This window comes from Notolepis coatsorum (genome assembly GCF_963971535.1).
Source record: "Notolepis coatsorum genome assembly, contig: SCAFFOLD_308, whole genome shotgun sequence".
NCBI classification, from domain to species: Eukaryota; Metazoa; Chordata; class Actinopteri; order Aulopiformes; family Paralepididae; genus Notolepis; species Notolepis coatsorum.
In genome coordinates this window covers 122,887-142,353 of record NW_028171124.1, presented here as the reverse complement: position 1 = coordinate 142,353, position 19,467 = coordinate 122,887, and the positions used below count along the sequence as shown (strand labels likewise).

Sequence of the window (19,467 nt, the reverse complement as noted above, 5' to 3'; positions counted from 1 at the left end):
GCCGGGTAGCACAGCGGACTAAGCGTCTGTCTACCACCGCAGAGACACTGGTATCGAATCCGGCTGTCAGCGGTGCCTCCGGCTTGGCCGGCCGTCATACTGACACAATTGGCAGAGTCAGCGGGAGGGAAGCCGGTGGGTGGTAGTCTGGTCGTTGTAAACAGCGACTCCTACAGGTCAGTCAGGGCACCTGCACAGCGAGGGAGGGAGATGGTGAGGGTAGTGTGCCCTCCCACGCGTTACACTCACCCAATGAGAGTCCTCGCTGTCAGGTGAAAAGAGGCTGCTGGCTGTCTCCACATGTATCGGAGGAAGCATGTGATAGACTTCAGGGCTCCCTAGACCGACCAGTGGGGGGCACATGCGCGCAACGACCAGGAAGGGGAGGGGGGAATTGGCATAACGACTAAATTGGGATGGGAGGAAAATACAAGAAAAATAGGAGGAGAAAAAGTAAAAAAAGAAAATTTAAAAGATTACATTTAGATTAGATTCAGATGTATTGTCATCATCATACAGCACAAGTGCAGTACAACGGAAACACGTTTGGCATCCAACCAGACTGCAAGTATAACAGTAAAATGCAATAGTGATATACAATGTGCAGGTGATTAAACTGGAGTATATCTACTGAGTTATAATGATAATCAGATGTATGTACAGTGTTATAGTATTATGTACAGGTACAGGTATAAAGACAATATGGTAGTAAGTCATACTAGCCAGCGGTATAACTAATAAGAGTAGGTAGAGATATACTGTACACTGATATAGATACTAATACAGTATAGGTATATTCAGACAGATACATGTTTGAGGTAGGTAGTTATAACACGCCATCTAAGTAAAGAAAAACTTGTATCTTTTTCCATACTAAAAGTGTATTTTAATTTATATTAAGTGGGTTAAAAAGGGTTGTAGTAGTATGGTTTAATATGCTGTAAGTGTAATCTAAGTACACAAAAAAAGATGGTGTTTACGAAACGTTAAGTTGTACTGTAGTAAACTTATTAAAAGTATACTATTTTGGTAAGCAAACGTAACCAAAGATGCAATCAAAGGTACCGTTTCATTTCTGTATACAACTTTTAACGGTTTCAATTCAACACAACTTTAGTTTACTTTCTCAATAGAGAAAAAGTCCAAGCAATTATACAAGTATACTTTCAGATAATAATAATAATAAATATAATAATAATAATTATTATAATATTATTTGGGCTCAGAATAATAACCCTCCTGCCAACTCTCCTCTGTGTCCTGTCAGGTGTGGTGTGTGGGCAGTGCTAACGACAACCAGACACGCTACTACATCAACAGGACAGTCGATGGCGCTGTCCTGGCCACCATGCTGAAGGGCCTGGTGCCGGGCATCTTGTACCAGGTGGAGGTGGCGGCCGTGACCAGCGCCGGGGTCGGTACCCGCAGCCAGCCGGTCTCCGTTCTCATCAGTGAGTTCACCTCAAGTATCGTGACGGAGGCAGACACCAGACCTGAGAGACACTCCCAACAGTCATCTTCCCCAGAGTCTGCAGAGAAAATGTCTATCAATCCCATCTCTGTGCGTCAGTTTTGGGAGTTGTTGGAAGTTGTATTTCTAAAAGAGCTAGGCTAGCTGATACCTAATGCTTCCGGTCCTTGTGCTAAGCTAGGCTAGGTGATACCTAATGCTTCCAGTCGTTGTGCTAAGCTAGGCTAGGTGATACCTAATGCTTCCGGTCCTTGTGCTAAGCTAGGCTAGGTGATACCTAATGCTTCCAGTCCTTGTGCTAAGCTAGGCTTGCTGATACCTAATGCTTCCAGTCCTTGTGCTAAGCTAGGCTAGCTGATACTTAATGCTTCCGGTCCTTGTGCTAAGCTAGGCTAGCTGATACCTAATGCTTCCGGTCCTTGTGCTAAGCTAGGCTAGCTGATACCTAATGTTTCCGGTCCTTGTGCTAAGATAGGCTAGCTGATACCTAATGTCGCCGGTCCTAGTGCTAAGCTAGGCTAGCTGATACCTAATGCTTCCAGTCCTTGTGCTAAGCTAGGCTAGCTGATACCTAATGCTTCCGGTCCTTGTGCTAAGCTAGGCTAGCTGATACCTAATGCTTCCGGTCCTTGTGCTAAGCTAGGCTAGCTGATACCTAATGCTTCCGGTCCTTGTGCTAAGCTAGGCTAGCTGATACCTAATGCTTCCGGTCCTTGTGCTAAGCTAGGCTAGCTGATACCTAATGCTTCCAGTCCTTGTGCTAAGCTAGGCTAGCTGATACCTAATGCTTCCGGTCCTTGTGCTAAGCTAGGCTAGCTGATACCTAATGCTTCCGGTCGTTGTGCTAAGCTAGGCTAGCTGATACCTAATGCTTCCGGTCATTGTGCTAAGCTAGGCTAGGTGATACCTAATGCTTCCAGTCCTTGTGCTAAGCTAGGCTAGCTGATACCTAATGCTTCCGGTCCTTGTGCTAAGCTAGGCTAGGTGATACCTAATGTTTCCGGTCCTTGTGCTAAGCTAGGCTAGCTGATACCTAATGCTTCCAGTCCTTGTGCTAAGCTTAGCTAGGTGATACCTACAGTAATGCTTCCAGTCCTTGTGCTAAGCTAGGCTAGCTGATACCTAATGCTTCCATCCCTTGTGCTAAGCTAGACTAGCTGCTCCCTACTGCTTCCTGCAGTCCTTGTGCTAAGCTAGGCTAGCTGATACCGAATGCTTCCAGTCCTTGGGCTAAGCTAGGCTAGCTGCTCCCTACTGCTTCCAGTCCTTGTGCTAAACTAGGCTAGCTGCTCCCTACTGCTTCCAGTCCTTGTGCTAAGCTAGGCTAGCTGCTCCTTAGACATCTCTCTTTGGAGGCTACTGGACACACAGAGATGAAACTGATATCTTCTTGTATGACTCCAGGGAAGAAGTGTATTTCCCAAAATATTGGGAGTGTTTCTTTAAACTGATTTATTATGCCAATGATCCCAAAAGTATGAACTGTTTTATACAAATACATTTGTTTAAGTGATTCCCACTTGTGCCCCGAGTACAAAACTAAATGTGCCCGACCCGTGAGTTGAGATGATTTAACTTCAACGTCTTTATTTTCCACACTGCAATCAGGATCCCACTAGGTTTAAAGCCTCATCATCACACATCCTGTTGACAGACGCTCTTGGTGTTCTCAAAGCCTTAATCTATCGTTGGTTTCTCAGTAAAATCCATTTCTAGCGGAGTAGAAATTGCCTCTTTGTTCTTCTCGGAGAATAACTGTAATTACTGTTCTGGGAGCAGTAACATGAATCAGAGGACACTGCGGTTGGTGGGCTGCTGCAGACATAACGACTACATTAGGATATTCACAGTATACTCATCCATCACCCATATCTTAATAACTATAATAACCATATACATATACTAGTGCGGCTGGGTGGCGCAGCGGATATTGCGCTCGTCACCAACGCAAGAGACACCGGGTTCGACTCTGCCTGTCGGCGTTGCCTCCGGCTTGGGCCGGCCATCATACTAACTCAATTGGCAGAGTTAGCGGGTGGAAGTCGATGGGTGGTAATCTGGACGTTGTGGACAGCGACTCCTACAGGTCGGTTGTGGGACGCCTGCACAGCAGAGACAGGAAGTAGCGGGGGTAGTGTGAGCCTCCCACACATTACACCTCGCCAATGAGAGTCCGCGCTGGCAGGTGAAAAGATGTGACAGGCTGCCTCCTCGTGTATCAGAGGGGACACGTGATGCAAGGCTTCTATCCTCCCTACAACCGGCCAGTGGGTGGCATATGCAAGCAACGTTCAAGACAGGGGAGGGGAGAATTGGCTAAATGGAATTGGGATGGGGAGAAAGATAGAAAAAGAGGAGAAAAAGTGGAAAAAAAAATAACCATATACATATACTGTAATAGATCAGTGTGTAAGTATTCTGTGCCTAAACTAGTTCTTAACTCTTATTGAGGGTTGATATAAATAAAAGGTATAAATACTACCACAATCATACATTTTTTTACCTTCCCTCTTACCTTATCATATCATACTTTACCTTATCATATCATACTTTACCGTATCTTACCTTATCATATCTTATTATTATATATATTTTTTTTTAATCTTTTTTCCATTTTTCTCCCATCCCAATGTTAGTCGTTATGCCAATTCCCAATCCCCTTCCTGGTCGTTGCGCACTCTACCCCCTACCGTCGGTCCGGGAGGGCGGAGACTATCACATGCTTCCTCCGACACATGTGTAGCCAGCCCACCGCTTCTTTTCACCTGGCAGCGCGGACTCTCACTGGGAGAGTGTAACGTGTGGAAGGTCACACTACCTCCCTCCAGATCCTTCCCTCGCTGTGCAGGCGCCCCGACCGAACTGTAGGAGTCGCTGTTTACAACGACCAGGACCCACCCTCGCCGGGTTTCCCACCCGCTGACACTGCCAATTGTGTTTGTATGGACGGTCAGCCAAGCCGGAGGCACCACAGCCGGATTCGATCCCACTGTCTCTGTGGTGGTAGACAGACGCATTTTCTATATGAATTGAAAATGGGGGACCCTGATGTAAACAAGACAAACGTCTTTCTCAGGTCTGCCTCCCCTTAACAATTGTGTGTATTGAGCCGTACTGTATTGTACCCATTCTGCAATCTGTTAAATAAAGTTTTCATTCATTCATTCATTCATTCATTCATTCATTCATTCATTCATTCATTCATACATACATACATACATTCATTCATTCATTCATTCATTCATTCATTCATTCATTCATTCATTCATTCATTCATTCATTCATTCATTCATTCATACCTGGCCAACCCTATCATATCTTACTTTACTTAACCTTATCATATCTTACTTAACCTTATCCTTACTTTACCTCACCGTACCTCACCGTACCTCACCGTGCCTCACCGTGCCTCTCCTCTCCTCCGTCCCAGAGCTCCCAGCGGAGCAGCCCTCTGTTGCAGGCGGAGGTGATGATGAAGACGACGGTGACGAGAGCAGCCTGAGCCTGGCGGAGCAGATCACCGACGTGGTGAAGCAGCCGGCGTTCATCGCGGGGATCGGAGGGGCGTGCTGGGTGATCCTCATGGGCTTCAGCGTGTGGATCTACTGCCGCCGCAAGAAGAGGAAGGAGCTCAGCCACTACACCGCCTCCTTCGCCTACACGCCCACAGGTCCGGGACGAGCCGCCGTACGGAGAAGATGTGCATCCGTCTTAACTAGGGGTGTTCAATGTTATCCGTTTTTTGGGGGAGGAAACCCTGCATATATCGGTATCGGTTGATATCGGTATCGGAAATTAAGAGTTGGACAATATCGAACATCCCTAGTCTTAACCCTTTCACTACCACACTTCCCAAAGGGTTAACCCTTTTCACGGCGACAATACAGAAGGTTAACCTGTTTTTACTGCCACACACGACAAAGGGTTAACCCTTTCACTACCACACTTGCCAAATGGTTAACCCTTTTCACGGCTACAATACATAAGGTTAACCCTTTGACTCCCGCACAACAAAGGGTTAACCCTTTCACTACCACACTTGCCAAAGGGTTAACCCTTTTCACGGCGACATACAGAAGGTTAACCCTTTTCACTGCCACACACGACAAAGGGTTAACCCTTTCACTGCAGCACTTGCCAAAGGGTTAACCCTTTTCACGGCGACAATACAGAAGGTTAACCCTTTCACTGCCACACACGACAAAGGGTTAACCCTTTCACTACCACACTTGCCAAAGAACCCTTTTCACGGCGACAATACAGATGGTTAACCCCTTCACTGCCACCCACGAAGGTTAACCCCTTCACTGCCACCCACGATAAAGGGTTAACCATTTCACAACCACACTATATAAGGTTAACCATTTGACTACCACACTACAGACGGTTAAAATCGTCTGGTAGTCGGAAGGTATCTGGTTAGATTCCGCTCCTCCCGGGCAGCGTGTCGAAGTGTCCCTGAGCAAGACACTTAACCCCTAACTGCTCCCGATGTGTAGGTTGTCACCTTGCATGGTTGCCTCCACCATCTGGGTCAAACCAGTCAGATCCAGCTTCATCATGAGTCAAACCAGTCAGATCCAGCTTCATCATGAGTCAAACCAGTCAGATCCAGCTTCATCATGAGTCAAACCAGTCAGATCCAGCTTTATCATGAGTCAAACCAGTCAGATCCAGTCATCATGAGTCAAACCAGTCAGATCCAGCTTCATCATGAGTCAAACCAGTCAGATCCAGTCATCATGAGTCAAACCAGTCAGATCCAGCTTCATCATGAGTCAAACCAGTCAGATCCAGCTTCATCATGAGTCAAACCAGTCAGATCCAGTCATCATGAGTCAAACCAGTCAGATCCAGCTTCATCATGAGTCAAACCAGTCAGATCCAGCTTCATCATGAGTCAAACCAGTCAGATCCAGCTTCATCATGAGTCAAACCAGTCAGATCCAGCTTCATCATGAGTCAACCCAGTCAGATCCAGCTTCATCATGAGTCAAACCAGTCAGATCCAGCTTCATCATGAGTCAAACCAGTCAGATCCAGTCATCATGAGTCAAACCAGTCAGATCCAGCTTCATCATGAGTCAAACCAGTCAGATCCAGTCATCATGAGTCAAACCAGTCAGATCCAGCTTCATCATGAGTCAAACCAGTCAAATCCAGCTTTATCATCATGAGTCAAACCAGTCAGATCCAGCTTCATCATGAGTCAAACCAGTCAGATCCAGCTTCATCATGAGTCAAACCAGTCAGATCCAGCTTCATCATGAGTCAAACCAGTCAGATCCAGCTTCATCATTATGAGTCAAACCAGTCAGATCCAGCTTCATCATGAGTCAAACCAGTCAGATCCAGCTTCATCATGAGTCAAACCAGTCAGATCCAGCTTCATCATGAGTCAAACCAGTCAGATCCAGCTTTATCATGAGTCAAACCAGTCAGATCCAGTCAGCATGAGTCAAACCAGTCAGATCCAGCTTCATCATGAGTCAAACCAGTCAGATCCAGCTTCATCATGAGTCAAACCAGTCAGATCCAGCTTCATCATGAGTCAAACCAGTCAGATCCAGCTTCATCATGAGTCAAACCAGTCAGATCCAGTCATCATGAGTCAAACCAGTCAGATCCAGTCATCATGAGTCAAACCAGTCAGATCCAGCTTCATCATGAGTCAAACCAGTCAGATCCAGCTTCATCATGAGTCAAACCAGTCAGATCCAGCTTCATCATGAGTCAACCCAGTCAGATCCAGCTTCATCATGAGTCAAACCAGTCAGATCCAGCTTCATCATGAGTCAAACCAGTCAGATCCAGTCATCATGAGTCAAACCAGTCAGATCCAGCTTCATCATGAGTCAAACCAGTCAGATCCAGTCATCATGAGTCAAACCAGTCAGATCCAGCTTCATCATGAGTCAAACCAGTCAAATCCAGCTTTATCATCATGAGTCAAACCAGTCAGATCCAGCTTCATCATGAGTCAAACCAGTCAGATCCAGCTTCATCATGAGTCAAACCAGTCAGATCCAGCTTCATCATGAGTCAAACCAGTCAGATCCAGCTTCATCATTATGAGTCAAACCAGTCAGATCCAGCTTCATCATGAGTCAAACCAGTCAGATCCAGCTTCATCATGAGTCAAACCAGTCAGATCCAGCTTCATCATGAGTCAAACCAGTCAGATCCAGCTTTATCATGAGTCAAACCAGTCATATCCAGTCATCATGAGTCAAACCAGTCAGATCCAGCTTCATCATGAGTCAAACCAGTCAGATCCAGCTTCATCATGAGTCAAACCAGTCAGATCCAGCTTCATCATGAGTCAAACCAGTCAGATCCAGCTTCATCATGAGTCAAACCAGTCAGATCCAGTCATCATGAGTCAAACCAGTCAGATCCAGCTTCATCATGAGTCAAACCAGTCAGATCCAGCTTCATCATGAGTCAAACCAGTCAGATCCAGCTTCATCATGAGTCAAATCAGTCAGATCCAGCTTCATCATGAGTCAAACCAGTCAGATCCAGTCATCATGAGTCAAACCAGTCAGATCCAGCTTCATCATGAGTCAAACCAGTCAGTTCCAGCTTGGTCGGAGCAGAGCAGAACAAAAGCAGGAACCCAATTCTACATGTATCGCTGCACCTCCTCTAATTATCTGGTCTCTCCGTCTCTTCTGCAGTTGGTTTCCCACATGGCGAGGCAGCAGGGAATGGAAGGTAAACATACGTCTACTTTCAAAATAAAAGTTGTTCTTCATTCATCCAGGGAAGTTATCTTTTCCAGCAGCAACACCCTCACATTCACACACGGGAGCTGCCCAGCTGTCTGACACTGTTGACCACCAGGAGCTGCTAACGAATCATCTGCCTTGAATATCTCAAAAACCAAAACAGTGATGTAGTACTAGTACTTTTTGGATAGACCTGATAGTAAATCAGATAGGCTTCTTATATAAAATGTGGACGATCCCATAATTTTTTTTATTTTATTTAACCTTTATTTATCCAGGCAAGCAATTAAGAACAAATTCTTATATACAAAAGCAGCCTGTCTCAAGGGCATTGTCTGTCTGTCTTAAGTGCCTGTCTTAAGTGCCTTGCTCAAGGGCATCTAGGCAGCACATGATGTATGGAAACAAACAACACAAACCTGTCTCCTCAGGCCTGGCATGCTGGGCGGCACCAGAGGGACCTACCCGTGGCTGGCCGACTCCTGGCCCACCAGCAACATGGTCCATAACAGCAAGGAGGCCGTCAACTGCTGCTCCACCAAACACGACACCGCAGAGAGATATTACAATGGTAGGACAATAACCACAGAGAGATATTACAACTAGGGCTGTCAGTTTGTCGCGTTAATTCGATTAATTAATTACACAGCAAATGATCGCGTTATGAAAATTAACTCAAAATTAATAAAAAATATATATATATTATTTATTTTAATATTTTTTTATCTCATTCATTCCATAAGAACGTAGAATACACATTTACAGACTTTTTTATGGTCCATTAAATATGGTCCATTCGCATGTTCTTGGTATCTGATTCTAGGGACATCTATGGATCTCAGGGAATTTATTCCCAGTGTCAGAAATACTGTGTCTGTTACTAGGCTTGAGTAAATTGTAATGAACCAAATGACAATATCAATAATTTTTTTTTTATCTTTGACTGTGAATAACACCATGCTCAAATTGACCAGACCTGAAAAATCTAAGCAAATGAATAAATGGAAGATGATTAATTAAACAAAAGGTTTTGTAGATACAGTACTGAATTCTGCCATCCGGACACATGCCATTTGAAATATGATTATAGAATATAGAATATCAGCGGCTAGGTGGTGCAGTGGGCAAGGCGCTCACCACCAATGCAGGAGACGCTGGGTTCGAGCCCATCTCTCCGCATTGCTATCAGCTTGGCTGGTCGTTCATACTAATACATTTGGCAGTATTAGGGGGTGGGAAGCTGATGGGTGGGGATCGGACGTTGTGGACAGCGACTCCTACAGGTCGGTTGGTGCGCCTGCGCAGCAGAATCAGGAAGCGACGGGGGCGGCGTGTCCTCCAAACGCAGACCCCCGACGCTGAGAGATTGCGCTGTTCAGGTGAAAAGATGCGACGGCTGCCTCCTCGAGTACCGGAGGGGACACGTGATGTAAGGCTTCGTCCACATTGCAGCCGGCTTGTGGGAGGCATGGCCTAACAGCGTTCGAGACAGGGGAGGGTTGAATTGGATGATACGAAATTCTCCCAAAAATTTAAAATGGGAGAAAAAGTTGATAAAAAAAAAAATATATAGAATATCAGGCCTAAAATGGCTATGCGATTAAAATGCGATTAATTAGATTAATTAATTACAAATCCTGTAATTAATTAGATACATCTTTTTAATCGCCTGACAGCACTAATTGACAGTAACCACCGAGAGATATTACAACGGTAGGACAGTAACCACCAAAAAAGTTTCTTTGTTTTTCTTAATTCCTGAAAAGTTTACCCTTGCTAATTATGTCTATACTATGTGTAACACTCAAGTTCGACACTATTTGACGAACAATACCACTGATGACCCTTAGCTGCCAGAGCTGCACCCCTCCTGCTGACCTGTTGTTCACAATTTGTATTTGCTTTGGATAAAAGTGTCAGCTAAATGACTAAATGTAAAAGGACACAGCGGTTTTCTCTAGGGATGTCCGATATTATCAACCTACCGATATTGGCATTAAAATGTGATATCGGAAATGATCGGTATCGGTTTTCAAAAAAAAATATATATATATATATATTTTTTTTACATTTATTTAACCTTTATTTACCCAGGCAAGCAAGTAAGAACAAATTCAGATTTTATTTATTGTCAAAAGTATGCATAATGTTGTGTTAATTCCACGACAAGAGATATGTAATGTTAATTACCTGAAATTATTCCGTTTTTTGGGGGGGAAACCCTGCATATATCGGTATCGGTTGATATCGGTATCGGAAATTAAGCGGTGAAAAAGCCAATATCCAACATCCCTATAGACAGAACAGATGCGCAAAAAAACAACTCTTACCACCACCAACACCCATCGACAACCAGAGCCTCCCCCTGTCCTCCTCACCTCCACCCCTCTCCTCCTCCTCCAGAAGCAGGCATCTCCAACTACCTGAACCAGACGGAGAAGTACAGCATCGGCAGCTCGGCGGAGGGGCCCATCTACAGCACCATCGAGCCCACCGCCGAGGACCTGCACAGCTTCGCCTACTCGCAGCACGCCACGCCCTACGCCTCCACCTCCATCATGCCGTTCACCAACCAGACCCAGACCCAGGCACAGGCCCCCCCCCCACACAGCGGTGGCGAGCAGCAGCAGCAGCAGCAGCAGGAGGAGGGGGGCCACTGGATCAGCCAGGCGGGGCCGTCGGGGGCCCAGTACGCCCAGCCGGACCGGAGCAACGGTGAGAGCGGTTGCTGACCCCCTGTCATCTCACCCCGTGTCCTCTCACCCCCTGTCCTCTCACCCCCAGTCCTCTCACCCCCTGTCCTCTCACCCCGTGTCCTCTCACCCCCTGTCCTCTCACCCCCAGTCCTCTCACCCCCAGGCCTCTCACCCCCAGTCCTCTCACCCCCTGTCCTCTCACCCCCTGTCCTCTCTCACCCAGTCCTCTCACCCCCCGTCCTCTCACCCCCTGTCCTCTCACCCCCTGTCCTTTCACCCTGTACCCTCACCCCCTGTCCTCTCACCCCCAGTACTCTCACCCCCTGTCCTCTCACCCCCTGTCCTCTCACCCCCAGTACTCTCACCCCCTGTCCTCTCACCCCCTGTCCTCTCACCCCCTGTCCTCTCACCCCCAGTCCTCTCACCCCCTGTCCTCTCACCCCCTGTACCCTCACCCCCTGTCCTCTCACCCTCAGTCCTCTCACCCCCAGACCTCTCACCCCCTGTCCTCTCACCCCCTGTCCTCTCACCCCCTGTCCTCTCACCCCCTGTCCTCTCACCCCCTGTCCTCTCACCCCCCAGTCCTCTCACCCCCAGTCCTATCACCCTGTAGTCCTCTCACCCCCAGACCTCTCACCCCCTGTCCTCTCACCCCCTGTCCTCTCACCCCCTGTCCTCTCACCCCCTGTCCTCTCACCCCCTGTCCTCTCACCCCCAGTCCTCTCACCCCCTGTCCTCTCACCCCCTGTCCTCTCACCCCCTGTCCTCTCACCCCCTGTCCTCTCACCCCCAGTCCTCTCACCCCCAGTCCTCTCACCCCCTGTCCTCTCACCCCCTGTCCTCTCACCCCCCAGTCCTCTCACCCCCAGTCCTCTCACCCCCTGTCCTCTCACCCCCTGTCCTCTCACCCCCAGTCCTCTCACCCCCAGACCTCTCACCCCCTGTCCTCTCACCCCCAGTCCTCTCACCCCCAGACCTCTCACCCCCGTCCTCTCACCCCCTGCCCCCTCACCCCCTGTCCTCTCACCCCCTGTTCTCTCACCCTCAGTCCTCTCACCCCCAGTCCTCTCACCCCCTGTCCTCTCACCCCCTGTCCTCTCACCCCCTGTCCTCTCACCCCCTGTCCTCTCACCCCCTGTCCTCTCACCCCCAGTCCTCTCACCCCCAGTCCTCTCACCCCCAGTCCTCTCACCCACTGTCCTCTCACCCCCAGTCCTCTCACCCCCTGTCCTCTCACCCCCAGTCCTCTCACCCCCTGTCCTCTCACCCCCAGTCCTCTCACCCCCTGTCCTCTCACCCCCTGTCCTCTCACCCCCCAGTCCTCTCACCCCCAGTCCTCTCACCCCCTGTCCTCTCACCCCCTGTCCTCTCACCCCCTGTCCTCTCACCCCCAGTCCTCTCACCCCCAGACCTCTCACCCCCTGTCCTCTCACCCCCAGACCTCTCACCCCCGTCCTCTCACCCTGTAGTCCTCTCACCCCCAGACCTCTCACCCCCTGTCCTCTCACCCTGTAGTCCTCTCACACCCAGACCTCTCACCCCCAGACCTCTCACCCCCGTCCTCTCACCCCCTGTCCTCTCACCCCCAGTCCTCTCACCCCCTGTCCTCTCACCCCCTGTCCTCTCACCCCCCAGTCCTCTCACCCCCAGTCCTCTCACCCCCTGTCCTCTCACCCCCTGTCCTCTCACCCCCTGTCCTCTCACCCCCAGTCCTCTCACCCCCAGACCTCTCACCCCCTGTCCTCTCACCCCCAGACCTCTCACCCCCGTCCTCTCACCCTGTAGTCCTCTCACCCCCAGACCTCTCACCCCCTGTCCTCTCACCCTGTAGTCCTCTCACACCCAGACCTCTCACCCCCAGACCTCTCACCCCCGTCCTCTCACCCCCTGCCCCCTCACCCCCTGTCCTCTCACCCCCTGTTCTCTCACCCCCTGTCCCAGTGCATGCATGACACTGTATGGCGCAATGGATAAAAGTGTCCACAAAATAGTTATGTTTTATTAAAGTGTGCGTGTGCGTGCGTGTGTCTATGTGTGCAGGCAAGCCGAAGCAGAAGCAGAAGGGTAAGCCCGTCAAGACTCCGTCTCTCAACTGGCCCGAGAGCCTGCCCCCCCCTCCTCCCTCCTCCTCCGGAGAGCTGGAACACGGTGTCCAGGAAGACCTCCTGCCACAGCATGAAGACATGGAGCTGGGGTAACTAGCACGCACACATCTCTCTCTCTCTCTCTCTCTCTCTCTCTCTCTCTCTCTCTCTCTCTCTCTCTCTCTCTCTCTCTCTCTCTCTCTCTCTCTCTCTCTCTCTCTGTCCCAGTGGATCAGGTTATGCGTCAACTCAATCAGTCGCATTGTAATTTAGGTCAACGCGGTTCTCACACCTCCATCTCTCTAAACAATTCTATTACCTTGATGACGGTCTAGCTGATTGAGCCCACCCCCCCCCCCCCCCGCCCCACCCCACCCTGCTGTCACATTGGACCCGCGCCGCTAACGCGGTTAGCCGTGTCCTCAGACCATCTGTTACTCACTCAGCCCAAGGAACAACATTATCATTCAGCATCATTACAGCAGCAGTGACCCTTATAACTGGATGCTTTGCAAACCCCCCTGGAGTCTCGCCGACAGCGGTTCGAGAGGAACCCGGAGATAACGGCGTTAAACTCTGAGTCGGCGGCCCTAACCCGAGCTCTAGCTTCCCCTTCATCGGTTTCCTTCGCGCTCACAGTCACGCTCGCTGCGATCAGACCCGGGGGCCTAAGTACAGGTGGCAGGACGAGCCAGTGCCAAGTCCTTTGCCAGAGATACATGGGCATGATTTGCCAGATAGCTGTACTGTACATTTCAGATTCAGATTCAGATCACTTTTAATCGACATTATGTTTACAAAAAAACACATAGGGCTAGATCCACAAAGAATGGATTGCACGGTGCTAATTGCACCCTTACTTACAATTCATTATGAATTGAAAATGGGGGGACCCTGATGTAAACAAGACGAAAGTCTTTCTCGGGTCTGCATCCCTGCGCGGTGATTGATTGAATGAAAATTGTATTAACAGATTGCAGAATGGGTACAATACAGTACGGCTCAATACACACAATTGTTAAGGGGATGCAGACCAGAGAAAGACTTTCGTCTTGTTTACATCAGGGTCCCCCATTTTCAATTGATAATGAATTGTAAGTAAGGGTGCAATTAGCACCGTGCAATCCATTCTTTGTGGATCTAGCCCATAGTAACGTGATACAGGATTTACAGTACAGTGCAATACTTTTAGACAAAACAGTGATACAACGAGACAAGACAATAAAGTGCAATGGCTAATGATGCTGTTTGTTGTCGGTGCAAAATAGAGTTTCAAATCCCAGCCCTAGCAGCTCCCCATAGACGGGGGGGGGGGGGGGGGGGTGGAGCAGGGGGACACCTGACTCATTAACTAGGCGAGCTGCTGAGGGGAAGAAGCTGAGTCTGTGGCGTGTTTTCAATGTGGGGACTCGAGGGAGGGAACATAAGAGGATACTATATATATATACTATACCCTGTATACTATAATCTAACCAATGTAACTTTAAATATACATTGTTAAATGAATAGCTTCAATCTCGTAAAACCATTAATGTCACTTTGTTTTACAGTTTCATGTTAATTTGTTTAGACTAATTATTAATGTTGTTGTTTTTGTTATTATTATTACTTTGATTAGTATTGTTATTATTATCTTGATTAATATTATGCTAATTGTATTATGAACTTATTTCACTTTACTTTTGTTTTTGTGTTTTTTTTTATATTAAAACATTCTCCTCCTCCTCTCTCCAGGTCGGACGAGGAGTGGTGCCCGCCCCTCCCAGAGAGGACCTATCTGGTGGAGGGCTGTGAGGAGGTGCCCTCACCTCCCCTGAGAGCCAACGCCTCCTCCCCCACCACCTCCTACAGTCACCAGTCCACTGCCACGCTCACCCCGTCCCCCCACGAGGAGAGCAGACACCCCCACGACACGCCTCCCCTGCATCACCTTCTAGACGGACAGCAGATAGCACGGTATGGCCTGACTCTGACTTATGGCATTCAGCTTGTTTTTGTTTTGTTGTATGTGAATACATTATGGTATGCAGTAGGGCTGACCCCTATTAGTCGATTAGTCGACTAATCGGTCGACTGCCAACCTCTTAAGGCCTCTACATGCTACAGCAACTTCAAAGCAACTTCAACACAACATCAGCGCGATTTCAGCGCGGTTGTTGTTTAGGGTCTTGTAGACTGTGTTGCGAGGAATCTGCGTACATGTCTCCAAAATCTAACCTAAACAACCGTTGTGTTGATATTGCGTAGCAGTGATTGGTTGGTTAGCGAATGGGGGCGGGGCTGTCATAGAATAATATAGGTCTCGCAGAGAATACCATCCGCCATTGTTGTAGCCAGCCAGCGTTGATGCTAAATAATTAGCGTCACATAGCTGGCCTTTTTCTGAAAACCCAAGCACATATTGTTCCATAGCATACGCCTTCAGTTGATCATGACAAATCCTCTCTTACCTTGACGATAAAAAAGCCTTGATAATTTAGTAAATAAAGCTGTAGCCAGCCAGCTAGCATTGGTGCTATACAAAATGCTATCCACATTAGCTACATAGCTAACCAACTAAATACAATGGTATCCTGAGGTAACTTTAACGTTAAATACAACGTTTGCTAGTCGAAATGACTGGACACACACAGGGACAAGTTAAACATCAATCAATTAATTTATTCCAATAGGTAGTTTGAGCTGCATGTGAGCCGGTCTTTCTCTCCTCTCCATTGGAAACGAATGAAGTTACGTTAAAAAGCAAAGAACCTGCTGACAAAAGTTAAGCTGTTAGCAACAGACACTATAATACTTCCGGTCGGGGAATTTCAAAATAAAAGAGCGAGTCTAAAAGCACCGTAAATGCGTTTATTTTGTACATTATCTAACGTTAACACGAACCTAAACTAACTTTAGATTAGTTTAGGTTCGTGTAACGTTAGATATTGTAAAAAATAAACGTATTTACGGTGCTTTTAGACTCGCTCTTTTATTTTGAAACCCCCCGCCCGGAAGTAAAAATCATGCTTATTTTTCTGCTTTTATCAATGGGTTGGTTGAGAAGGGAAGCGTCATCTATCTAGGGAACCTAGCTACATACGGGGTACAATGTTACATAGGCTGCGCGTTGATTTTGCAGAAGCATAAAGGTAGAGTGTCTGCAACACCGTTGCTTTGTCGATGTTGTGTCGAAGTTGCTTTGAATTTGCTGTAGCATGCAGAGGCCTTTAGTCGAATACAATAAACAATACTTTCCAAAAGAAAAGAGGCCTAGAAGCATGGCTAACGCTAATGGCACGCATACCAGAGGCTAACTGCCTACGAAAACAGGCACAGAGGCACTGAAAGAGGATTTCACCATCTAATGAACACACTAGACTAGACAAATATCAAGATGTATCCATCAGTGGACCAATTGCATGCTTTTGCAGAGGACAAGAAGCCTTCAGTCGACTCCTTCAGACATTAAGCACCCCCCACAGCCCAAATGGAATGATAAAAAAAAATAAAAAAATATTATACTAATAGTCGACTAACGGCAAATTTTGGCCAATCATAGTCGACTATCCAAATCCTTAGTCGGGGACAGCCCTAGTATGCAGTTATAGTACACTGACCTCTTGACCTTTTCAAACTCTAAAATCAACACTAGTTGTGTTCGGATAACATTACATTACATTTTGTCATTTAGCTGACGCTTTTATCCAAAGCGACTTACAAGATAAGATAAGATAAAAAAAATAACTTACAGTATGTACATGACATGTTATATAACGTATAATATAACCGATGGGGCATACAGACCCTCATCTGCTTTGTTTATACCGTTTACTCTTCTCATATTTCTATATTCGGAGTTAATTATATTGTTTACACTGTTTATTCTTTCTCATTTGTGTATTCAGATCACATTTTATTGCCTATATATTTATGTATTTCTACTATTACCCTGCCTATACATGTACCTCCCCTCCCCCCTCCCCCCATGCTGCTATGAAGCCCGAATTTCCCCAAGGGGATCAATAAATGTGTGAATCATATTACAGCAGAGAAGTGTATATGTGTGATACGACTGTACCAAGATACAGTACATTTGGAAGACACACGTACATGTGTGTAGGGATGACCTTCGATTTATTTTTTTGGAATTCGAAGCTTCAGGGCCGAGATTCGATTTTAATTTGAAGCTTCGAAATTTTAAAAAGATATATAAATTTTTTTTTTCAAATTTTAAATTATTTCAAATTTTTTTTTTTTACTTTTTTTATGTTGTGGGACTTGTACAGCACTTTGTTCAACTTTATCAGTGCTGTAAAGTTTAAACCCTTTTAAATCTTAGACAAACGAAACACTTTGCTTTCATGAAATATTGTAAGCCGTCATTTGAGGCTTTATAAAAGCAGCACAATGAACACAAATCTATCAGTGCCGAGTCCGACCTCATCTTTAATAACAAACAGCATTGCTTGTTGTAGTTAACAAAGAGAGGCAGAGCTGATTTTGCAAAAAAAAAAAATCATATATATATTTTTTTTTTCTTTTTTTTTTCTTATAATCTATTTCTTTTTTCATATTCGAATCCCATGCCCATCGAACGAAGCTTCGAAGTATTTAAGACAGCCCTACATGTGTGTATAAAGTACATGACACCTTGCTGTTTATTTGCTGTCCCAGGAGGCTGGTGGGCAGCCCCCCCCTCACCCAGTCCAACCCCAACCTCTCCGCCCAGGCGCCCGGCGGCGGCTGCTCACCTGACGTGGGCTCGCCGCTCTGCCACGGCTCCGCCCACCGCTACACCCTCAGCAGCCAGGGGGCAGCACTGAGCCAAGACAACGTCAGCGCCGCTTCCTCTCCAGGTAAACGGCGCAAGGGTGTATTTTTTACTAAGGGATGTCCGATGTTATCGGCCTACCGATATTGGCATTAAAATGTGATATCGGAAAATGATCGGTATCGGTTTTCAAAACAAAAAAATATTTATATATTTTTTTTTACATTTATTTAACCTTTATTTACCCAGGCAAGCAAGTAAGAACAAATTATTATTTTATTTATTGTGGGAGGCATGGCCTAACAGCGTTCGAGACAGGGGAGGGTAGAATTGGACGATACGAAATTGGGGAAGGGAGAAAAATAGAAAATGGGGAGAAAAAGTAGATAAAAAAACTGAATAGAACAGAACAGAGACGAATTATCTTTGATTCAATTATTTTCCATTCTGTTATTTTATTCTTAACGGCCCCCCGTCAGAGCGACCGCATGTCAGACGCCACACGCTACACGCGTGTCCTTTCCCCTCCTCTGTCCGACGACTAAAGCAACGCATCGCGCTCGCAAACAGTCCAGCGGGTCGATCGATAGTCTGCGCCGGCTATCGAAAGCCGTTTCATTATTCATACCACCGCAGCCGCAGGGCGCCCCGCTAAAGCGTTGTCATTCTCCTCTCGCACATGCACAGCGCCCGGCCGCCCCTCCCCCACGGACGCCTACACCCCCCCCGGACAGAAGTCACGGGTGAAGAAGAAGAACTCGAAGAACGTGGCGTACAGGCGGGATCTGCAAGGAGGTGAGTGTGTTTAGCATAATAATAATAACGCCGGTTGTGTTTCAAATGCATGAGCCGCACCCCGCGAGTCTGCAGCGGTCGCCAGAGGTCGCCAGAGGTCGCAGGCACCGCCGTGAACAGGCCTCTCTCTCCACTGGGGGGGGATTTGATATGATGAATTTGTTTACCCCCCCCCCCCCCCAAAACATCATTCTGTTTCATGATACCGATATGAATCCATTACCCTGTGACTGGCAAGGCCAGCAAAACACATTTGTTTACTGAAATCTACAAGCCATCAGTTCAAACACCTTGTTATCACCATTCAGGGTGTAGTGGAGGATAAACCACCTAAACTCAGTTTAAACACCTTTTTATTACCATTCAGGGTGTAGTGGAGGATAATCCACCTAAACTCAGTTTAAACACCTTGTTATCACCGTTCAGGGTGTAGTGGAGGATAAACCACCTAAACTCAGTTTAAACACCTTTTTATTACCATTCAGGATGTAGTGGAGGATAAACCACCTAAACTCACTTTAAATAAACACCTTTTTATGACCATTCAGGGTGTAGTAGAGGATAATCCACCTAAACTCAGTTTAAATAAACACCTTTTTATTACCATTCAGGGTGTAGTGGAGGATAATCCACCTAAACTCAGTTTAAACACCTTTTTATCACCATTCAGGATGTAGTGGAGGATCATCCACCTAAACTCACTTTAAATAAACACCTTTTTTATCACCATTCAGGGTGTAGTGGAGGATAATCCACCTAAACTCAGTTTAAATAAACACCTTTTTATCACCATTCAGGGTGTAGTGGAGGATAATCCACCTAAACTCACTGTAAACACATTTTTATTACCATTCAGGGTGTAGTGGAGGATAAACCACCTAAACTCAGTTTAAACACCTTTTTATCACCATTCAGGGTGTAGTGGAGGATAAACCAC

At 46.8% G+C, this 19,467-nt stretch overlaps 1 protein-coding gene across 1 annotated transcript in view; it reads left to right on the top strand.

Moving 5' to 3' along the window:
* Nucleotides 1–1,049: 1,049 nt before the first annotated feature.
* The window catches only part of LOC311248346 (roundabout homolog 3-like), a gene marked incomplete at its 5' end in the record, with an annotated part of 32,652 nt that continues 14,234 nt past the window's right edge, over nucleotides 1,050–19,467 (top strand). Inside the window, 10 exons of the mRNA XM_084339244.1 lie at nucleotides 1,050–1,061; nucleotides 1,268–1,451; nucleotides 4,902–5,141; nucleotides 8,152–8,188; nucleotides 8,634–8,773; nucleotides 10,606–10,917; nucleotides 12,939–13,092; nucleotides 14,717–14,938; nucleotides 17,639–17,820; nucleotides 18,423–18,530. Of these exons, the coding sequence (XP_084195370.1) occupies nucleotides 1,050–1,061; nucleotides 1,268–1,451; nucleotides 4,902–5,141; nucleotides 8,152–8,188; nucleotides 8,634–8,773; nucleotides 10,606–10,917; nucleotides 12,939–13,092; nucleotides 14,717–14,938; nucleotides 17,639–17,820; nucleotides 18,423–18,530 (1,591 nt within the window). The remainder of the gene's footprint in view (nucleotides 1,062–1,267; nucleotides 1,452–4,901; nucleotides 5,142–8,151; nucleotides 8,189–8,633; nucleotides 8,774–10,605; nucleotides 10,918–12,938; nucleotides 13,093–14,716; nucleotides 14,939–17,638; nucleotides 17,821–18,422; nucleotides 18,531–19,467) is intronic.